Source organism: Salvia splendens, chromosome 3 (assembly GCF_004379255.2).
Source record: "Salvia splendens isolate huo1 chromosome 3, SspV2, whole genome shotgun sequence".
In the NCBI taxonomy this organism is placed as follows: domain Eukaryota; kingdom Viridiplantae; phylum Streptophyta; class Magnoliopsida; order Lamiales; family Lamiaceae; genus Salvia; species Salvia splendens.
This window is the reverse complement of record NC_056034.1, coordinates 28497870-28516054: the sequence shown is the minus strand read 5'-3', so window position 1 is coordinate 28516054 and position 18185 is coordinate 28497870. Positions and strand designations below refer to the sequence as shown.

At 37.5% G+C, this 18185-nt stretch overlaps 1 protein-coding gene across 2 annotated transcripts; it reads left to right on the top strand.

The window, feature by feature from the left end:
• Positions 1-11845: 11845 nt before the first annotated feature.
• Positions 11846-14591, top strand: LOC121795604 (fasciclin-like arabinogalactan protein 17). 2 transcript variants are annotated; one of them, XR_006049586.1, is made up of 3 exons: positions 11846-13151; positions 14146-14296; positions 14369-14591. XR_006049586.1 is itself a non-coding variant. In XM_042194140.1 (2 exons), the coding sequence occupies exons 1-2, from the start codon at positions 11924-11926 to the stop codon at positions 14217-14219; spliced, it is 1302 nt and encodes a 433-aa protein (XP_042050074.1). In that variant the 5' UTR covers positions 11846-11923; the 3' UTR covers positions 14220-14591. The 2 variants fall into 2 exon arrangements, 1 of the variants encoding a protein (XP_042050074.1); XM_042194140.1 differs by having other exon boundaries at positions 14146-14591.
• The last annotated feature ends 3594 nt before the right edge of the window (positions 14592-18185 follow it).

Below are 18185 nucleotides of genomic sequence, written 5' to 3'. Positions count from 1 at the left end.
CTAAAAAGTGCGAACGTCATTTTTTGGATATCATTTTTGCAGCTCACTATGCATAAGAGCATCCACAATGGTCGCCCTAGTGGGCGGACTAGTGGTTACCATATCAGTATTTCTTAGTCTGACCCTTTCTTCTGCAGTGGTTCCGCCCTAGTGTCCGCCCTATTAATTACCCATTTTTCATTTAATTTTTAATATTATTACTACCTCCGTCCCCAAAAATTTGTCCCACTTTGACCCGGCACGGGTTTTAAGAAATGTAATGGAAAGTGAGTTGAAAAAGTTAGTGGATTGTGGGACCTACTTTTATATATTAGTTTTATAATAAAATGTGAGTATGAATGAGTTAGTGGAATATGAGGTCCACTACAAAAAATGGTAAAAGTGAAATGAGACAAATTTTGGGGGACGAACGAAAATGGAAAACTGAGACAAATTTTCAGGGACGGAGGTAGTATTTTTTTTATGTTTTCACATAGTATAAATAGAAAAATTTAATATTAATTTAAAGAATAAGCAAAACATACATTACTTAATTTGAAAAAGAAGTTACAACAGAAATAATTAAAAGAGGTACAAATTCAACGACCACTACGTGCCCAAACTTCTTCAACCATGTCGGTCATGAGTTGAAGATGGGCTTGTTGGTTGCGTATGCTCTCCGTTGCATGTAATATATCATTGACTCCATACGGTAAACCTCGAATGACGGGAGGGGTTGCATGACCTGCGCTCGGTCCGGCTTCATCGTCGGACCAATCGTCAACTATTGGACCTTCATCATCAATAATCATGTTGTGCAAGATGATGCACGCGTACATGACATTGGCGATATGGTGTTTGTATCAGGAACGAGCCGGGCCTTTCACTATTGCCCAAGGTGCTTGAAGCACACCGAATCCTTACTCCACGTCCTTCCGTGCATACTCTTGCCGCTATGCAAAAAAGCTCTCTTCGAACTCGTTGGGCATGAGATCATCCCCAGGAAATCTAGCTGTCTCGGGTTGTAACGACCCGCTAAATCTATATTATTAGAAACAATATTATTAGCTTGATTACCTATATAAGTAACTTTTATGCGATTAAATTCGAGCTACGATAGATTTTCGGCGTTGTTTGTTTTGATGTTAGGCAAGTAAATAGAACACGTAAATATATTACACCTATATGAAGATAATAAATTTAAATAAATAAATAAAGTCCCGTAATCAAAATTTTAATGTCCGATACATCCAACAAAAGTCCAACAAAATTTAATTTACACAGCGTATGTTTTAAGAAAATGAGTACTTTAACGCGGACAACCTCGAGCTGGAATCGAATTCCTTCCTGCACCAAATTAAATAATAAATATACAAATAATATAACAAAAGAGATTAAACATAAAGAAAGGATTAGATAAACTCGATCAGATTTTTTTCGACAGCAGCAATTAATGCTGCATTAAGTGAGATGTCAGAGTAATCTTCATTTTCTCTCACAGAAGAATTTTTGGGTGATTTTGTCAGACCACTTGTTATACTCCTATACACACACAATACCTTCTGGCTATCTCCCAACTTTCTCAAAATTTATCCAAGCTTCCAATCAAGTATCATTCAAGTTTTCGCACAAGTACGAAGGAAAAAGGAAATTTGCAGTCCAACCAAATTTCCTTCCTTTTCTTTTCAGTAAGCCTTTCATCCAAATTTCATATTCTTTCATTTAAGCATGTCATATAGTAGGAGAGAGCATATAGAACATAGATCAAAGTCAAGCATGCTCTCTTTATTAACAAATACTCTATATTTTTTTTTCATACTCAAGAAAGTAGAAAAAAGCTCCTAACATGTTTTAATTTGGGAATAAGCTTTTTTTTTTTTTTTTTGAAATGGCAGTCACTTAGGAAATTAATAACCGTAAATCTAACCTTTTAAAATGTAATCTCCTTCGGTCAAAACGAAGTAGAATGGATTTTTTTTACCTTCCGGGGATTCGGCGAGGAGGCGGAGGCCGGGGCTGGAGTGGCGCCGGGAAACTGCTCCGGCGGCTCGAGGCGTGGAGGAGGCCGAAGCCGCCGCCTGTGCATGCACAGTGGCGGCGGCGGCGGTGGCAGATCCGAGAGAGAAAGAGGGAGCCGAGGGAGAGAAAGAAGGAAGAGGAGAGGAAGGAGGCAACGGAGGCAGATCCGCGGCGGCGGCGGATCGGGAGAGAGAGGGCGGCAGATCGGTAGAGAGAGGGCTAGAGAGAGGGAGAGAAGGGAGAGAGAGAAGGAGGAGGAGGAGGAAGGACCACCTCCGGAGGAGACGGCGGCGCGACGGCGGTACCAGATGAGGCTGGCAGCGGCGACAATGTGTGAGGGGGGGAGAGTGTTCATTTTGGTGAATGGGGGAGGAAGAAGAAGACTTGGGTATTATAACATAGGTTTTTTTTTTTTAAATGGGCTTAATGGTTGGGCTAATGTTTTTATTTACTTATGCTAATTTTCATACTTGGGCTAGGGAGTGAGGAAATAAGATAAGCCCAAATTTGTTAATTCATGAAGGTTGTTTTAATAGAGGGAAGCCCAATTCCGAAATTATTTATGTTTGGGCTGAAAATGAAAGAGGGCCTTCATCTAGTAGAAAATAATATCATTTGGGAGCAAATCTAGTTTTACTTTTTTTTAGCCATAGTTTTAAAATAAGATTTCATTAATGTTTACTTTAATTATTTTTTTATGATTTCTTCAAATGGTGTAATTAAACTAAAAATAATGGATCTTGGAACTAATTTTCAAAGTAAAAGATAAATAGATCCAATTTAGTCGAAGCCCGAAAATAGTGGATGAACACGCATTAATTAATATGTGAGTTTATGAAATTTCTTAAAGATAAGTGAAGTAAGAAAAATGAGATTTATTATGAGGCATGCATTCTAATTTAAGTAGTTTTGTCCTTGAGTCTAATTAGTGTATTATTATTATTGTGATATTTTCAAAAGGTTACCTCCGTAAGTAAAGTCGGAACGAAAGATTCAAGTTAAAGAAACTAAACGATCAAGGTGAGCTTTCTTATACTAAAATACAAATCGTATTTTATGAAAACACGAACACATGTTCATGATTTTTTTTAAGATGTTGTCCTGTCATAAATGTTTTGTGTATGATGCCTATCTGTTTGGCTAAGGCCAAGTGAATTATGAATGATGATATAAGTCGAATTCGGGTCCCAGTGAGGGTGGTGTCCCCGCTCGGACTAGTGTACACAAGCTCCCTCTGCATGTTGGGCAGAGCAGGTGACCGAGGAAGGTGGCCACCTTCCCGGCACAAGAATACCTCTGACATATTGGGCGGAGAAGGTGACCGTGGAAGGTGGCCACCTTCCCGGCACATGTATGTAAGGTGACCGTGTGAGAACACCATCTCAACGGCACAATGTGATCAGATATGGCTAAGTACAGGAAAAAGGGACTGCAGTCCAATGTGATATTTTTAGTAAGCTCGGGTCTTTTCAACAACACCCCGAGTGTTACTATGATGATGGCTTGACAATATTTTCAAATGTATATGTGTAATTTTTCGGCAATGTGTTCACTGAGTACTTTTTGTACTCAGCCCTGCATATATTTCTAAATGTGCAGGTTGAGCAGCGAAGTGGTGGAGGAAGTGCTATTGAGACAAGACATTTAATTCAGTCAGATTTTGACTCTCGGAGGTTCATGTCTCCATACATGGACCGCGTTCTTTTGTTTCCGCTGTGCATCTTAAAAGACTCAAGTCTATTTTGTTCAAAACTCTGATTTTATTTTGAGCTTTTCCCATTTGTTTGGAGCTATGGTCGAGTTGTGTTGCTTTTCCCCTTTCTTCCCCGCTTCTTTAAATCCTCCCCTAGTCGCGATCAACCGTGTTTTCTATCCTTAGAAAATGCGGTCGTGACAGAGTGGTATCAGAGCATTCTTTCTCGCTCTGAACCCGAGAGTCTTCTTTGAAAATCTTTGGTCTAGTCTTGTTCCACTAGACTGTCTAATCGATGAAAATGCTCGTAGCACCCCCACCAATCGCGCTCGACGAGGAAAAAGGTAACTTGTTCTTTTTCAAAAGAAAGTCGAGATGTTTAAAAGTTTGAAATGGAGAAATAACTCATGCAGTTTATTTGAGTGAACAGATGAAAGTACTCAGCTTGAAGAAATAGTTGATGTTTCTTGATTTGGTAGCGTGCTTAAAGAAAGATTTAGTATTTCTTTTCTTGGCTAAAGACTGTGAATGCATGAATAAAAGAAGTAACTTTCCTAAATGGAAAAAAGGTACTGAAATATGAAAGTATAAAGTATACGAGTCTGGTACCAATTGTTGAAATGATGTCTCTTTTTGAGTTTGTGAAATGATACCTCTTTTTGAGTAGTCATTGAATCATGTTGCTAGAATGGGGAAATCGAAATTTCCAAGAACTTAGAATACTTAGTTATGCGTTCCTTCTAGAACACAATATGAACTCGAACTAAGAAGTACAGTATGAACATTTCTTGCTTTCCCGAGCGACAAAAAGAAAAGGACGTGATAAGAAAGAAACTTCGAGAAAAGCAATCCAACATAGAACAAAACGATGTTTCTAGAAAGATGGTAGGGGCTAAAGGCCATTTTCTACGTCCCAATGACATGAATAATCTAGGTTAGCTTTTGTCTTTTGTGACAATCCAATCATTCTCAAGGGTCGTACCTTTGATCCAACTAAGCGATGTACACATACATAGCAAGAAAATATGATTACAATGTAAAGAAAGAACCTAGCTCTACAATATAAGTAAACAGTAACGACGTGTTACGAGGATGAGCGTTATGACTAACCGAGAGTACCAGAGAGTCGTAGTCGCCACATATGGTCATCTGACGTGATCGTAAGGTGAAAGTAGCTTGTGACCAAAGTTTCACATAACTCATTTACCATCCTCTATAAAGAGTTAAACAACGGAGTATCACCATTGTCGTTAACCAAGAAGATTCATCAGCAATGCTTACTTGGATTCCCATGAATTTCATTTTCTCGCATTCCCCTTGATCAAAATACTCTTGTTGAATTAAGATCTTAAATGACTTCATTTGCAAGGTAATGTGCCATTATTTTTCCCTCTTCTATGTCAAGGTTGTGCATCACTTCCAGTTCTGAGCTTGCTCCCTCATGTTTTCTGATAACCTCCAGTGACTACGGTCCTTCTTTATTCGTTTTGTATAAAAGCAATACTTTGACTCTCTGAATTCTTGCCGCCAAACTCCTATACTAGGAGATGCTTTATTTATAGCCTTTAGAACGAATATGTTTCCCTAAACTATTGTCTCTTCAATGATGATATATTCTTCAGAGATCATTAGTAGACCTTTAGTGTTTTCAAATGTGCTTGTTGACAAGCTCTTTAATTTATAAAGAACAGTCTCCTATTTTTAATTCCACTATAATTATTCCATCATGTTGTGAGCTCCTCAGTAACTCCAAGTCTAAATCAATTTGCTCTCTCCCTGAACTAGTTTGCTCTGATTGTCTTCTCTACTGGTTAATTTCCGTGATTTGGTTATAAACTTTGTGAATTTATTAACGTGATATAGTATCACGATGTTGTTGACCCAAAATAGTAGTTTCTTGTTATTCTTCTTTTTCAAATCCACTTGAGCACAGTCATCTTCAGTCTTACTATATTCGAGCAGCCATCTGGTGAGACCTTAAACCTTTTAATTTGACCCTTTGTGTTCTCAGACATACTTATTGATAAGCTCTTTGTTTTACATGAGTACTCTCATCTTCGGAATTCAAATATGACTGTTGTTTCTTGATTTGAGCATTTCTGCAAGCTCCATGTTAAAGCTGACACATTGCTTCCCCCTTGGCTAGTTTCCTCTTGTTGCCCTCTTTATTAGTTAGTTCCCTGAACTGCTTATAAACTCTAAAAATTTCATTGATATGATCATAGGTGTTGTCGAGCAAATTGCAATTGTTTGTTTTTCCTATTCTTTTCAAATCCATTTGTAACCAATCATCTCAGGTCTTCCTGTTATCATCTGGGGATACTTGAAACTTTTCTACTTCACTGTTCATTTTGATTATATTATTGGCAACATATTATTGACATCTACATTCTATTCATCATACCCTCACTCTTGCAATTTATTCCATCTGGCAAGCTCTTCCCATAATAAAATTTCCAAGGTCTATGGGTATAGCTCAAGCCCTTTGAAGTTGTATCTTTTCTTTTTGGAAGTGAGCATAATGAGCCCAATTGAGCCTAGTCTTTGCACTTCATGAAAACCTTTGTTGCAAGCTACTGGTAAGAGTTGTGGTAAACCAAACACTCACGTATTTGAAATAATTATAATTATTTTGTTTTCATGGCTACCTTGGAGCCTACACAAAGCAAGAACAATTCGAATATTTCTCTTGGAATCCCAAATTCAGTTCCTATCAAAGTTAAAACTGTTAGACCACATCTAAATTTCCTCGTGTGAGACCCTATGAAATTCTAGAGGAAGTGGGCCCAGTAGCATATCGCTTGGCATTACCACCCAACTTTAGGAACGTACACAACGTATTCCATGTCTCCCAACTTCAAAGGTACGTGTTTGACCCGGAAAAAAAAAAAAAAAGTGATGCGTCACGAAGAAATCGCTCTAGAGCCTAACCTGAGTTACGAAGAAAAGCCGGTAGAAATACTAGGTCGAAAGGTGCAGCAGCTTCGGAACAAGTCGATTACTACAGTGAAGGTTTTGTGAAAAAACCACAGACATGAAGAAGCAACATGGGAGCTAGAAGAGAAAATGAAGGAGAAATATCCCGAGCTTTTTGTCTAAATACATCCTAAATTCCGGGACGAAATTTCTTTTAAGAGGGGTAGAATGTAACGACCCGCTAAATCTATATTATTAGAAACAATATTATTAGCTTGATTACCTATATAAGTAACTTTTATGCGATTAAATTCGAGCTACGATAGATTTTCGGCGTTGTTTGTTTTGATGTTAGGCAAGTAAATAGAACACGTAAATATATTACACCTATATGAAGATAATAAATTTAAATAAATAAATAAAGTCCCGTAATCAAAATTTTAATGTCCGATACATCCAACAAAAGTCCAACAAAATTTAATTTACACAGCGTATGTTTTAAGAAAATGAGTACTTTAACGCGGACAACCTCGAGCTGGAATCGAATTCCTTCCTGCACCAAATTAAATAATAAATATACAAATAATATAACAAAAGAGATTAAACATAAAGAAAGGATTAGATAAACTCGATCAGATTTTTTTCGACAGCAGCAATTAATGCTGCATTAAGTGAGATGTCAGAGTAATCTTCATTTTCTCTCACAGAAGAATTTTTTGGTGATTTTGTCAGACCACTTGTTATACTCCTATACACACACAATACCTTCTGGCTATCTCCCAACTTTCTCAAAATTTATCCAAGCTTCCAATCAAGTATCATTCAAGTTTTCGCACAAGTACGAAGGAAAAAGGAAATTTGCAGTCCAACCAAATTTCCTTCCTTTTCTTTTCAGTAAGCCTTTCATCCAAATTTCATATTCTTTCATTTAAGCATGTCATATAGTAGGAGAGAGCATATAGAACATAGATCAAAGTCAAGCATGCTCTCTTTATTAACAAATACTCTATATTTTTTTTTCATACTCAAGAAAGTAGAAAAAAGCTCCTAACATGTTTTAATTTGGGAATAAGCTTTTTTTTTTTTTTTTTTTGAAATGGCAGTCACTTAGGAAATTAATAACCGTAAATCTAACCTTTTAAAATGTAATCTCCTTCGGTCAAAACGAAGTAGAATGGATTTTTTTTACCTTCCGGGGATTCGGCGAGGAGGCGGAGGCCGGGGCTGGAGTGGCGCCGGGAAACTGCTCCGGCGGCTCGAGGCGTGGAGGAGGCCGAAGCCGCCGCCTGTGCATGCACAGTGGCGGCGGCGGCGGTGGCAGATCCGAGAGAGAAAGAGGGAGCCGAGGGAGAGAAAGAAGGAAGAGGAGAGGAAGGAGGCAACGGAGGCAGATCCGCGGCGGCGGCGGATCGGGAGAGAGAGGGCGGCAGATCGGTAGAGAGAGGGCTAGAGAGAGGGAGAGGAGGGAGAGAGAGAAGGAGGAGGAGGAGGAGGAAGGACCACCTCCGGAGGCGACGGCGGCGCGACGGCGGTACCGGATGAGGCTGGCAGCGGCGACAATGTGTGAGGGGGGGAGAGTGTTCATTTTGGTGAATGGGGGAGGAAGAAGAAGACTTGGGTATTATAACATAGGTTTTTTTTTTAAATGGGCTTAATGGTTGGGCTAATGTTTTTATTTACTTATGCTAATTTTCATACTTGGGCTAGGGAGTGAGGAAATAAGATAAGCCCAAATTTGTTAATTCATGAAGGTTGTTTTAATAGAGGGAAGCCCAATTCCGAAATTATTTATGTTTGGGCTGAAAATGAAAGAGGGCCTTCATCTAGTAGAAAATAATATCTTTTGGGAGCAAATCTAGTTTTACTTTTTTTTAGCCATAGTTTTAAAATAAGATTTCATTAATGTTTACTTTAATTATTGTTTTATGATTTCTTCAAATGGTGTAATTAAACTAAAAATAATGGATCTTGGAACTAATTTTCAAAGTAAAAGATAAATAGATCCAATTTAGTCGAAGCCCGAAAATAGTGGATGAACACGCATTAATTAATATGTGAGTTTATGAAATTTCTTAAAGATAAGTGAAGTAAGAAAAATGAGATTTATTATGAGGCATGCATTCTAATTTAAGTAGTTTTGTCCTTGAGTCTAATTAGTGTATTATTATTATTGTGATATTTTCAAAAGGTTACCTCCGTAAGTAAAGTCGGAACGAAAGATTCAAGTTAAAGAAACTAAACGATCAAGGTGAGCTTTCTTATACTAAAATACAAATCGTATTTTATGAAAACACGAACACATGTTCATGATTTTTTTTAAGATGTTGTCCTGCCATAAATGTTTTGTGTATGATGCCTATCTGTTTGGCTAAGGCCAAGTGAATTATGAATGATGATATAAGTCGAATTCGGGTCCCAGTGAGGGTGGTGTCCCCGCTCGGACTAGTGTACACAAGCTCCCTCTGCATGTTGGGCAGAGCAGGTGACCGAGGAAGGTGGCCACCTTCCCGGCACAAGAATACCTCTGACATATTGGGCGGAGAAGGTGACCGTGGAAGGTGGCCACCTTCCCGGCACATGTATGTAAGGTGACCGTGTGAGAACACCATCTCAACGGCACAATGTGATCAGATATGGCTAAGTACAGGAAAAAGGGACTGCAGTCCAATGTGATATTTTTAGTAAGCTCGGGTCTTTTCAACAACACCCCGAGTGTTACTATGATGATGGCTTGACAATATTTTCAAATGTATATGTGTAATTTTTCGGCAATGTGTTCACTGAGTACTTTTTGTACTCAGCCCTGCATATATTTCTAAATGTGCAGGTTGAGCAGCGAAGTGGTGGAGGAAGTGCTATTGAGACAAGACATTTAATTCAGTCAGATTTTGACTCTCGGAGGTTCATGTCTCCATACATGGACCGCGTTCTTTTGTTTCCGCTGTGCATCTTAAAAGACTCAAGTCTATTTTGTTCAAAACTCTGATTTTATTTCGAGCTTTTCCCATTTGTTTGGAGCTATGGTCGAGTTGTGTTGCTTTTCCCCTTTCTTCCCCGCTTCTTTAAATCCTCCCCTAGTCGCGATCAACCGTGTTTTCTATCCTTAGAAAATGCGGTCGTGACACGGGTATATGCCATCGGCTAAGTAGTACCCCATATAATGCTGACGTCCGTTGGCAGTGAACTCAATAACCGGACCGTTGCCGTTGCATTGCTCGGTGAAGAGACTTGGCGTGTTCAACACGTTGATGTCGTTGTTTGACCCGGCCACGCCGAAGTGAGCATGTCAGATGCAAAGACGATGGTCAACGATTGCTTCAAAGATCATCGTCGGGTAGGTACCCTTATACCCACTGGTGAATTGGGCTCTCCACGCTGTCGGATAATTCTTCCACTCCCAGCGCATACAATCTATGTTCCCTAGCATTACAGGAAAGCCGTGCACCCTCTCGTGCATTTCCATCAGGACCTGGCAATCAACGACAGTCGGCTTGGGCAAATATGTGGAGATACTCGTCGAACATGTCCGTCGTGGTGCCGTAGGCCAACTGACGAAGCACAACCGTGCACTTCGCCCGCACAAAATTTCGCCAGACACTCCCACCCAGTTGTATCCTCGACGTGAAGATACTCGTCGAACATGTCCGTCGTGGTGCCGTAGGCCAACTGACGAAGCACAACCGTGCACTTCGTAAGCAGGGATAACCTGACTCTGCGTGCCGCATCATGATGCTGGTGGAAGTACTCGTCGCACGCCTCCAGTGTCTGAACAATGCGGAGAAACAGTTCTCTCCGCATCCTAAACCACCAACGAAAATCGTTTGTCTCATCGTGGTTCATAGGTGAAGTAGTCTTCGAACAGACGTTGATGAGCTATGCCATGCTCTCGGCTAGAGGTGTCAAAATGGATATTGGGTATTGGATACCCAATATCCAAACCCGAAATATTGGGTAATTGGATATCCGATACCCGATTTTTTGGGTTTCAGGATCGGGTTCGGGTATAGGATTTTTGGATTATTGGGTATCGGGTTACCCGATACCCGATCGGGTATACCCAAATTACCCGAATTACCCGATTTTTAAATTTTATTTTAAAATTTAATAAATTATTTATTTATTCTATTATTTTAAAATTTAAATAATTAAATATACTCCTAAAATCCTTCACTCTAAGTCACATTTAGGGTAAATGTATGAATTGTGATGTTTATTATGGATGAATGATGAATGTTATAACTTATGAATTTTTTATTTCAAAAAAAGTTTAGTAGTTGTTTTTCTCTTAAATTCGAACTACTTCAAGTTTGTATCAAAATTCGAACTACAAGTTGTATTTATAAAAGTTTGTAGTTAGTTTTCTTAGAAAAAATAAAAATAAAATAAAAATTCAAAATCGGGGCTGGATACCCGATTTTTCGGGGCTGGATACCCGAGTCGGGTATCTAGGTACCCGAAATAATTTTCGGATCGGGTATTAGATTTTTGAAAATTCGGGATCGGGTATCCGCGGGTACCCGATTTGACAGGCCTACTCTCGGCGTACGGATGGGCCTCGGGACCTGCTCTTCGGCATGCTCTTGCTCTTGTATTGCATGAATATCAGCGAGAATCTGGTCCCTTAAAGCAAACATTATGCGCTCCATAGCCCGATTTGGATCCTCGCCTGAAAACATTTTGGATGAGTGAGTGAGAGAGATTTGAGAGATGTTGTGTGAGAAGGAGGTGAATTTATAGATTGAAAAATAAATTTTAAAGAAATGGAAAACACGTCGCCCGTCTTCGTCTGGGTGTGCCTGCAATAGAATACTACTATATGCTCTTATAAGCTAATGATATGTCATTTAGTGGGGTCTCGTAAGAATGTAAAATTAATGATCAAGTATTCTTTTTATCATAATTATGGAGTACTTATTTTAGTTTGACCTTGTATGTTACCCAATTTTACTAGTATCACATGGAGTCTTATACTCAAAAAAACAGTTTACAACTTAATTATACTTATAATTTGCTTTTCCGTAAAAAAAATTTCCAACCTTCCGTGAAGGTTAATTCGTGATCGAGAGAAAAAAAAAATTGGAAGACATGTAGTATTCATTAATTTGATAAGTAATTTATAGTAATTCATTTGATCGATTCTAAAAATCGACCATTAAGCATGCATAATAAACATCGATATTACATATTTAACCTTATACTATGGGTAAATATATCCATTAATTAATCACCATTCTTGCAAGGAGAGAGAAACAAAGCTACCTGTTTCTAGAGAGAGAAACGACGCACAGTGACCCACCCCCAAATTCACCAAGCGCCATGGATTCTCAGATCTATGGCGTCCTCCTCCTCCTCCTCTTCCTCACTGTCGCCTCCGCCAAGCCCTCCAACTCTACCGCTCAGATCAATTCCAACTCCGTCCTCGTCGCTCTCCTCGATTCTCGCTACACTGAGCTCTCAGAGCTCGTAGAGAAGGCTCTCCTCCTCCACACTCTCGAAGAAGCCGTCGCTAAACACAACATCACAATTTTCGCGCCCAGAAATGAGGCCCTAGAGCGCGATTTGAACCCTGAGTTGAAGCGATTCCTTCTCGAGCCTGGAAACCTAAAATCCCTCCAAAATCTCCTGCTTTTCCACATGATTCCCACCCGCATTGACTCCAATCACTGGCCCGCCAGCAACCCCGTCCACCACACCAGCCTTTCCAACGACAGGATTCCACTCAGGGCGAATAACGGCGACAAAACCGTGAGCACCGCCAAGGTCATCAAATCCGACGACATCATCCGCCCCGATGGAATCATCCACGGCATCGAGCGGTTAATGGTCCCGAAATCCGTCCAGCAGGACTTCAACGCGCGGCGGAACCTCCGCGCCACCTCCGCCGTGCTCCCGGAGGGCGCGCCGGAGGTCGACCCGAGAACGCATCGCCTCCTGAAGAAGGCGCCAACCGGAGCGCCGCCGGCGCTGTCCATCTTCGACGCCATGGGGCCGGGGCCGTCGCTGGCCCCAGCGCCGGCGCCAGGACCCGGCGGGCCCCAGCACCACTTCGACGGGGAGAGCCAGGTGAAGGACTTCATCCAAACCCTGCTGCATTACGGGGGTTACAACGAATTGGCGGATATTCTGGTGAATCTGACGTCACTGGCGACGGAGATGGGGAGGCTGGTATCGGAGGGCTATGTTTTGACAGTTTTAGCCCCAAACGATGAGGCGATGGCGAAGCTGACAACGGAGCGGCTGAGCGAGCCGGAGCAGATCATGTATTATCATTTGATTCCGGAGTACCAGACGGAAGAGAGTATGTACAATTCGGTGCGGAGATTTGGGGAGGTGAATTACGATACGCTGAGATTGCCGCATAAAGTAGTGGCGGAGGAGGCTGACGGGTCGGTTAAATTCGGGCAGGGTGAAGGATCCGCTTATCTATTCGACCCGGACATTTACACGGACGGTAGGATTTCTGTCCAGGGAATTGACGGAGTTCTGTTTCCGGCGGAGGAAACGGCGCCACCTGTCGCTAAGGTTGTCTCTAAGCCGAGAAGAGGTGCGTCTTTTCTCTACCCAATTTAATTACTGTATTATTCTTTAGTTTTAGGTTGGATTAATTGATCGGTTAAAATGGGGAATGCGACAGAGGAATTAGATTTTGTTATTAATTTAATTTGTACGCAAAACTTTAGTTAGCTATTAAAACAGTGCAAGACCTATTCTATTCTATTCTATTCAATAGATTGACTTTAAAGGTTAAGTTATTTTATAGATTGGCCTAAAAAAATAAGATTAGGTTGATTACTTTTGTTTAAAGTTTGACTTGAGGTAACATATATAAGAAGTTGCTGTGTTGGTTATACTTTCACTTTCATTAATTTCTTCTTCCTCAAACATGTACTACATTTTATATAACTTTATTTTATACTCCTTCCGTTCTATAGAAATAGGCCATATATTTTCTTTTCATTCCATAGAAATAGTTCGATTTATGGCTATCTTTTTTACTTTATCAATTATAGGTCTCACTATCCAGTACACAATTTCAACCACTTTCTTTTCTCCTCTATTAATTTATCAATTATTTCTATTGGAATGAGGGAGTATGTTAATTGAAGAGAATAAAATAAAATAGAAAAAATAAAGTAAAAGCAAGCAAATGTGTTTTTGTTATGAGTAATGAGGGGATAAATAAAAAAGAAAAAAGAATAATGTTTTATATGAGAATAAGGAGTAATTAAGTAAATGAAGCATAAGAAAATGAGAAATTGAGAGCGAGGAGGTGTGGGTGGGGGGTTATAGTAATTTGGTGTAACAAGAAATGAGCTCGTAGTTTGAGCCAATCATAAGATTAGGTAATCATGAAAGAGGGTGTATGATATTTGTTGTGAGTGTCGGCCACCAGATTTTAGCCCCAAACAATCTTCCAGCCTAGCCTAGCCTAGCCTAGCCTAGCCCAGCCCAGCTCACCTGTGCTTTGACTTGTAGTAGAAATTATTAAATTTAATCTTGAAATAGGAAATCTTTTTAACATTAATAATTCTGTGCAGGCAAGTTATTGGAAGTGACATGTAGAATGGTCGGAGCTGTTGGGCAGGATGCTCATTTCTCTAGTTGTCATTAAATTTCATACATGAAAAAATGAAAAAAATATTTATGAAAAAAGAATAAAGGGAAATGGAGGAGGATGGTGCAGAATTGGTAAGTTTGACTCTCACTTTTTTATTCCATACTACTATTTGCTTGTTTTGTTTAAAAATGACAGATTCTTAGGTTGGCAAAACCATAAAGGGGGGAGAGAGAGGACTTGGTTGGTTGCGTTAATTGTTTGTTCTTCGGAACCCCACATGACATTTTTTTTGGGTATAAATACTGTAATTAGAGTATCCAACTTCTTTAATTTGTACCTAAGTTTGTTCCGCCGACAGTGTATTTCAACAAATATACGGTCCTTTCGAAGAATATCTATCTATAATGCTGCTGTTGTCACCGGTCATTTTTGTCTTTTTCGCGCCAATTCAAGGCTTCTGACTTTTTATTTATTCATTTTAACTTTTAGTATAACATAGTCATTTTGTCATTTTTGTATGTTCCATAGTAATAGAGTCATTTTCTTTTTTAGTAAAAACGCATTTTTCCATACCTACTTTACTCTCTCTTACTTTTTTTTTCTCTCTTCATCTCTTTACATTTTTCATTTTCCACTTTATTCCCTATTTGCGTAACTCACCTAATATAATTTTTCTTAATCCTCATGCCGAAAAGAAACACCTCCATTACTATGGAACAGAGGGAGTATTAGTCTTCAAATGAAGCTTGGATTACTTCATTGCCCTTATTTTATTTCTATAAAGCCCTTATTTTATTTATGGAATTTAAACTATATGTGGCACGCCGCGGGACCATCAGATGGGGACTGAAAATGAGATTTTGCCATATTAAGTTTCATTTGAAGAGATGTAAATTCTTTATGCATTATTATTGGAATGATGGTCGTTTCTGCATCTAACTAAAAAACTTTGATTTTGTCTAATCTATAAATTTCAAAGTACGCCAAGTTTGTGAGATATTAAAATAGAAAAAAATGATCACAATTGTATTATCTTCATTTGTATCATGGATGCAACTAACAAAAATGATCACAATAGTATTATCAAATTACTTATTCTACTATAAATGGAAAATTGCTCCAATTGGGTCGTGGAATGTACATATTAATACCTAATCTCTTAACGATGATGAATTATATGCTACATACATTATGTGAGCTCTTCATGCGAGCATCATTCTCTTTTGCACACGTTTAACGTTGTTTGTTTTGATTTATATATTTAATTTGATTCTAATACAATAAAAAAAGTTATTGAAATTTTTAATTTTAAAAAAATTATAAAAATCAAAGCTTCATTTATTATTTTTATTAATTTATTTAAAATTATAGAAAAAAACAAGCAAATTGAACTTTAATTTTTATGAATTTTATGAAATTAAAAATTTCAATAATATTTCTTAATGTATTAGAATCAAACTAAATATATAAACTATATAAAGAAAAATGAACAATGTTAAACGTTCGTCAAATGAGAGTGGTACACATAAGAAGCTCACATAACATATCATTACTCATCTCTTAATTACGCCAAAGTTAATATCTCTCGAAGTCTATAGATAGTAGAAATAAAATTTCAGTAGTCTAGATACATTGTCATTTTCTATGTTCAACCAAAAAATAGAGTTGGTTTTACACTCTTTTGAATAAGTTCATGAAAAGTTTATAAATAATGCTAGTATTTTTTTTTCTAATTTTATCTATCCCATAAAATTAGTCTAATATTTTTATATGCAGTGAATATCTTTATATACTTTACTATCTTCATCTACCATTTAAAAATACATTTTAACTTTCGTATCAGTTTTAAAAAGTTATTTGACTTTATAAAAAAATGAGTGAAAAAAGTTAGTAAAATATGAATCATAAATTTTATAGTAAATGTGAGTGTAGTGAGCTAGTGGAGTAAGAAGTCCACTAGGTAAAACTGAAAAAAAGGTAAATATGTCTTTAAATGTTGAATGATAAAACATGTTAGATTTTGGTGGACGGAGGGAGTACTATTTAGGGTAAACAAAACTACGAAATTTGGACAAATCTTTATTAGTTCCGCAACTTAAAAAAAATACTAAAAAATGTATAAAATTTGAATTTGTTCTTTACAACCCTAGTCAAAAAGGACATTTGCCTACATGTAATCTGTTGATGATATTTTTCAACCAAACACATCGTTCTATTGATTAGTTCTCAGCTTTTTTCTAATATATATATATATATATATATAGTTTCACCTATATTTTTGCAATGATATACTCTGACTAGGAATGAATTTAAGTTTTATAATTTTTCTAATTTAAAATTGTCGGAACAAACCAAAATTTATAACTTTTGTCAATTTATCATACTTCTTTCGTTACTTGTTAATTAAGACGTTTCCTTTTTGCACGGAGTTTGAGAATAGTTTGTTAACTGAATGGTGAATAAAATAAGAGAGATGAAAAGAGAATAAAATAAGAAAGGTGATTACTTTTTGACAAAAATAGTATTCCCTCCGTCCCAGCTAAGATGACACATTCCTTGGCCGGTACAGGATTTTAGGAGTTACTCCCCCCGTTCCACGGTAGTTGAGTCATTTCATTTTTTACACTCGTTTTGAAAAAATATTAATAAATAGTTAAAATGGAGAAAAAATAAAGTAAGAGAGAGAATAATGTAGAGAACAATTTTATCTACATTATTATCTCTCTTACTTTACTATTTTTTTTATTTTAACTATTTATTAACATTTTTCTAAAATGAGTGCAGAAAAATAAATGACTCAACTACCACAGAACGGAGTGAGTTAGTTAAAGTGTTTAATTAGAGAGAGAAAATGTGGGTGTAAGTATTAAAATAGAGAGAAAGAAAGATGAATATTTTAATAGGAGTGAGAAAAATTGTTTGAGTGTATTAATTGGAGAGAGAAAGGTTCCAAAAAAAGTAATGTGTCATCTTAGTTTGAACAAACTAAAAAGGAAAACATGTGATCTTAAGCGGAACGGATGGAGTAATAATGATTTAATTAGCATGGAAAGGAGGGACTGTATTTGGTGTCACAAAGATAGCATATTAAAAGTAAATGATTGGTCGAATCATTACACGCGTTACATAAATTATTTATTATCTATCTATCTATACATATTAAAGGCGAGTTTTGGCCTTAATTTGAATATTTATGAATTTCGGGTATGAATTTAAATATTTACAAGTTTAGGGTTAAATACAATAGTTATAACACATTACAAACCTTCCCACTATTTTGCTTTCGTAACTGCTTATTAATTTGTAGATTTGTAGAAATATCCGCCCTCCAAATCCAAGCAATAAATTAGAAGTAAAATGATTAGTAGATAATGAAAATTGAAATTGAGACATAAGCTTTGGTAAACTGAATTATAAACATTATGGATATACATAACACTAAATTGACAGTTACCAACAATAAATTGCTATGCATAATCGGTTTTTAGTGAAAAGGTTTTTGCATAATTGGTTAAACCGGGCGGTTATATGAGTATCATAATTTGAGAGGTTAAAAAAATAATGAATCATTAATTTAATTTAGAATAAATGATATTGAGCCAAGAAAAATGAAGAATGCCAAAAGCTACAACATTTAGTATAAATACCAATACCATTGTGACATTCTATTTGTGGTTGGTATATGGGTAGGGGGAATGAGATAATAAGATATGGCGGCGATTGGCAACTATGAATAAGTTTCCAGCGGTTTAGAAAATGCATTTTCCGGTGAGCTTAAGTCTTCATCTGTAAATATATTTTTAAATTGCAATATTGGTGTACAGTTGATTTTTATTTCAAATTCGTGCATGCAGATAGAGGCAAACTGACGAAAAGCCGTGATAAGTGATTATTTCCAATGGCTAATAAGAGCATCTCAAAGGGCAACCCAAAACACGTTTTCCAGTGAGATTAAGCCTTCTATTTAATTTGCAGTATAGGTCCGTAGTTGATTTTTATTTCAAATTCGGAAGCAAACCA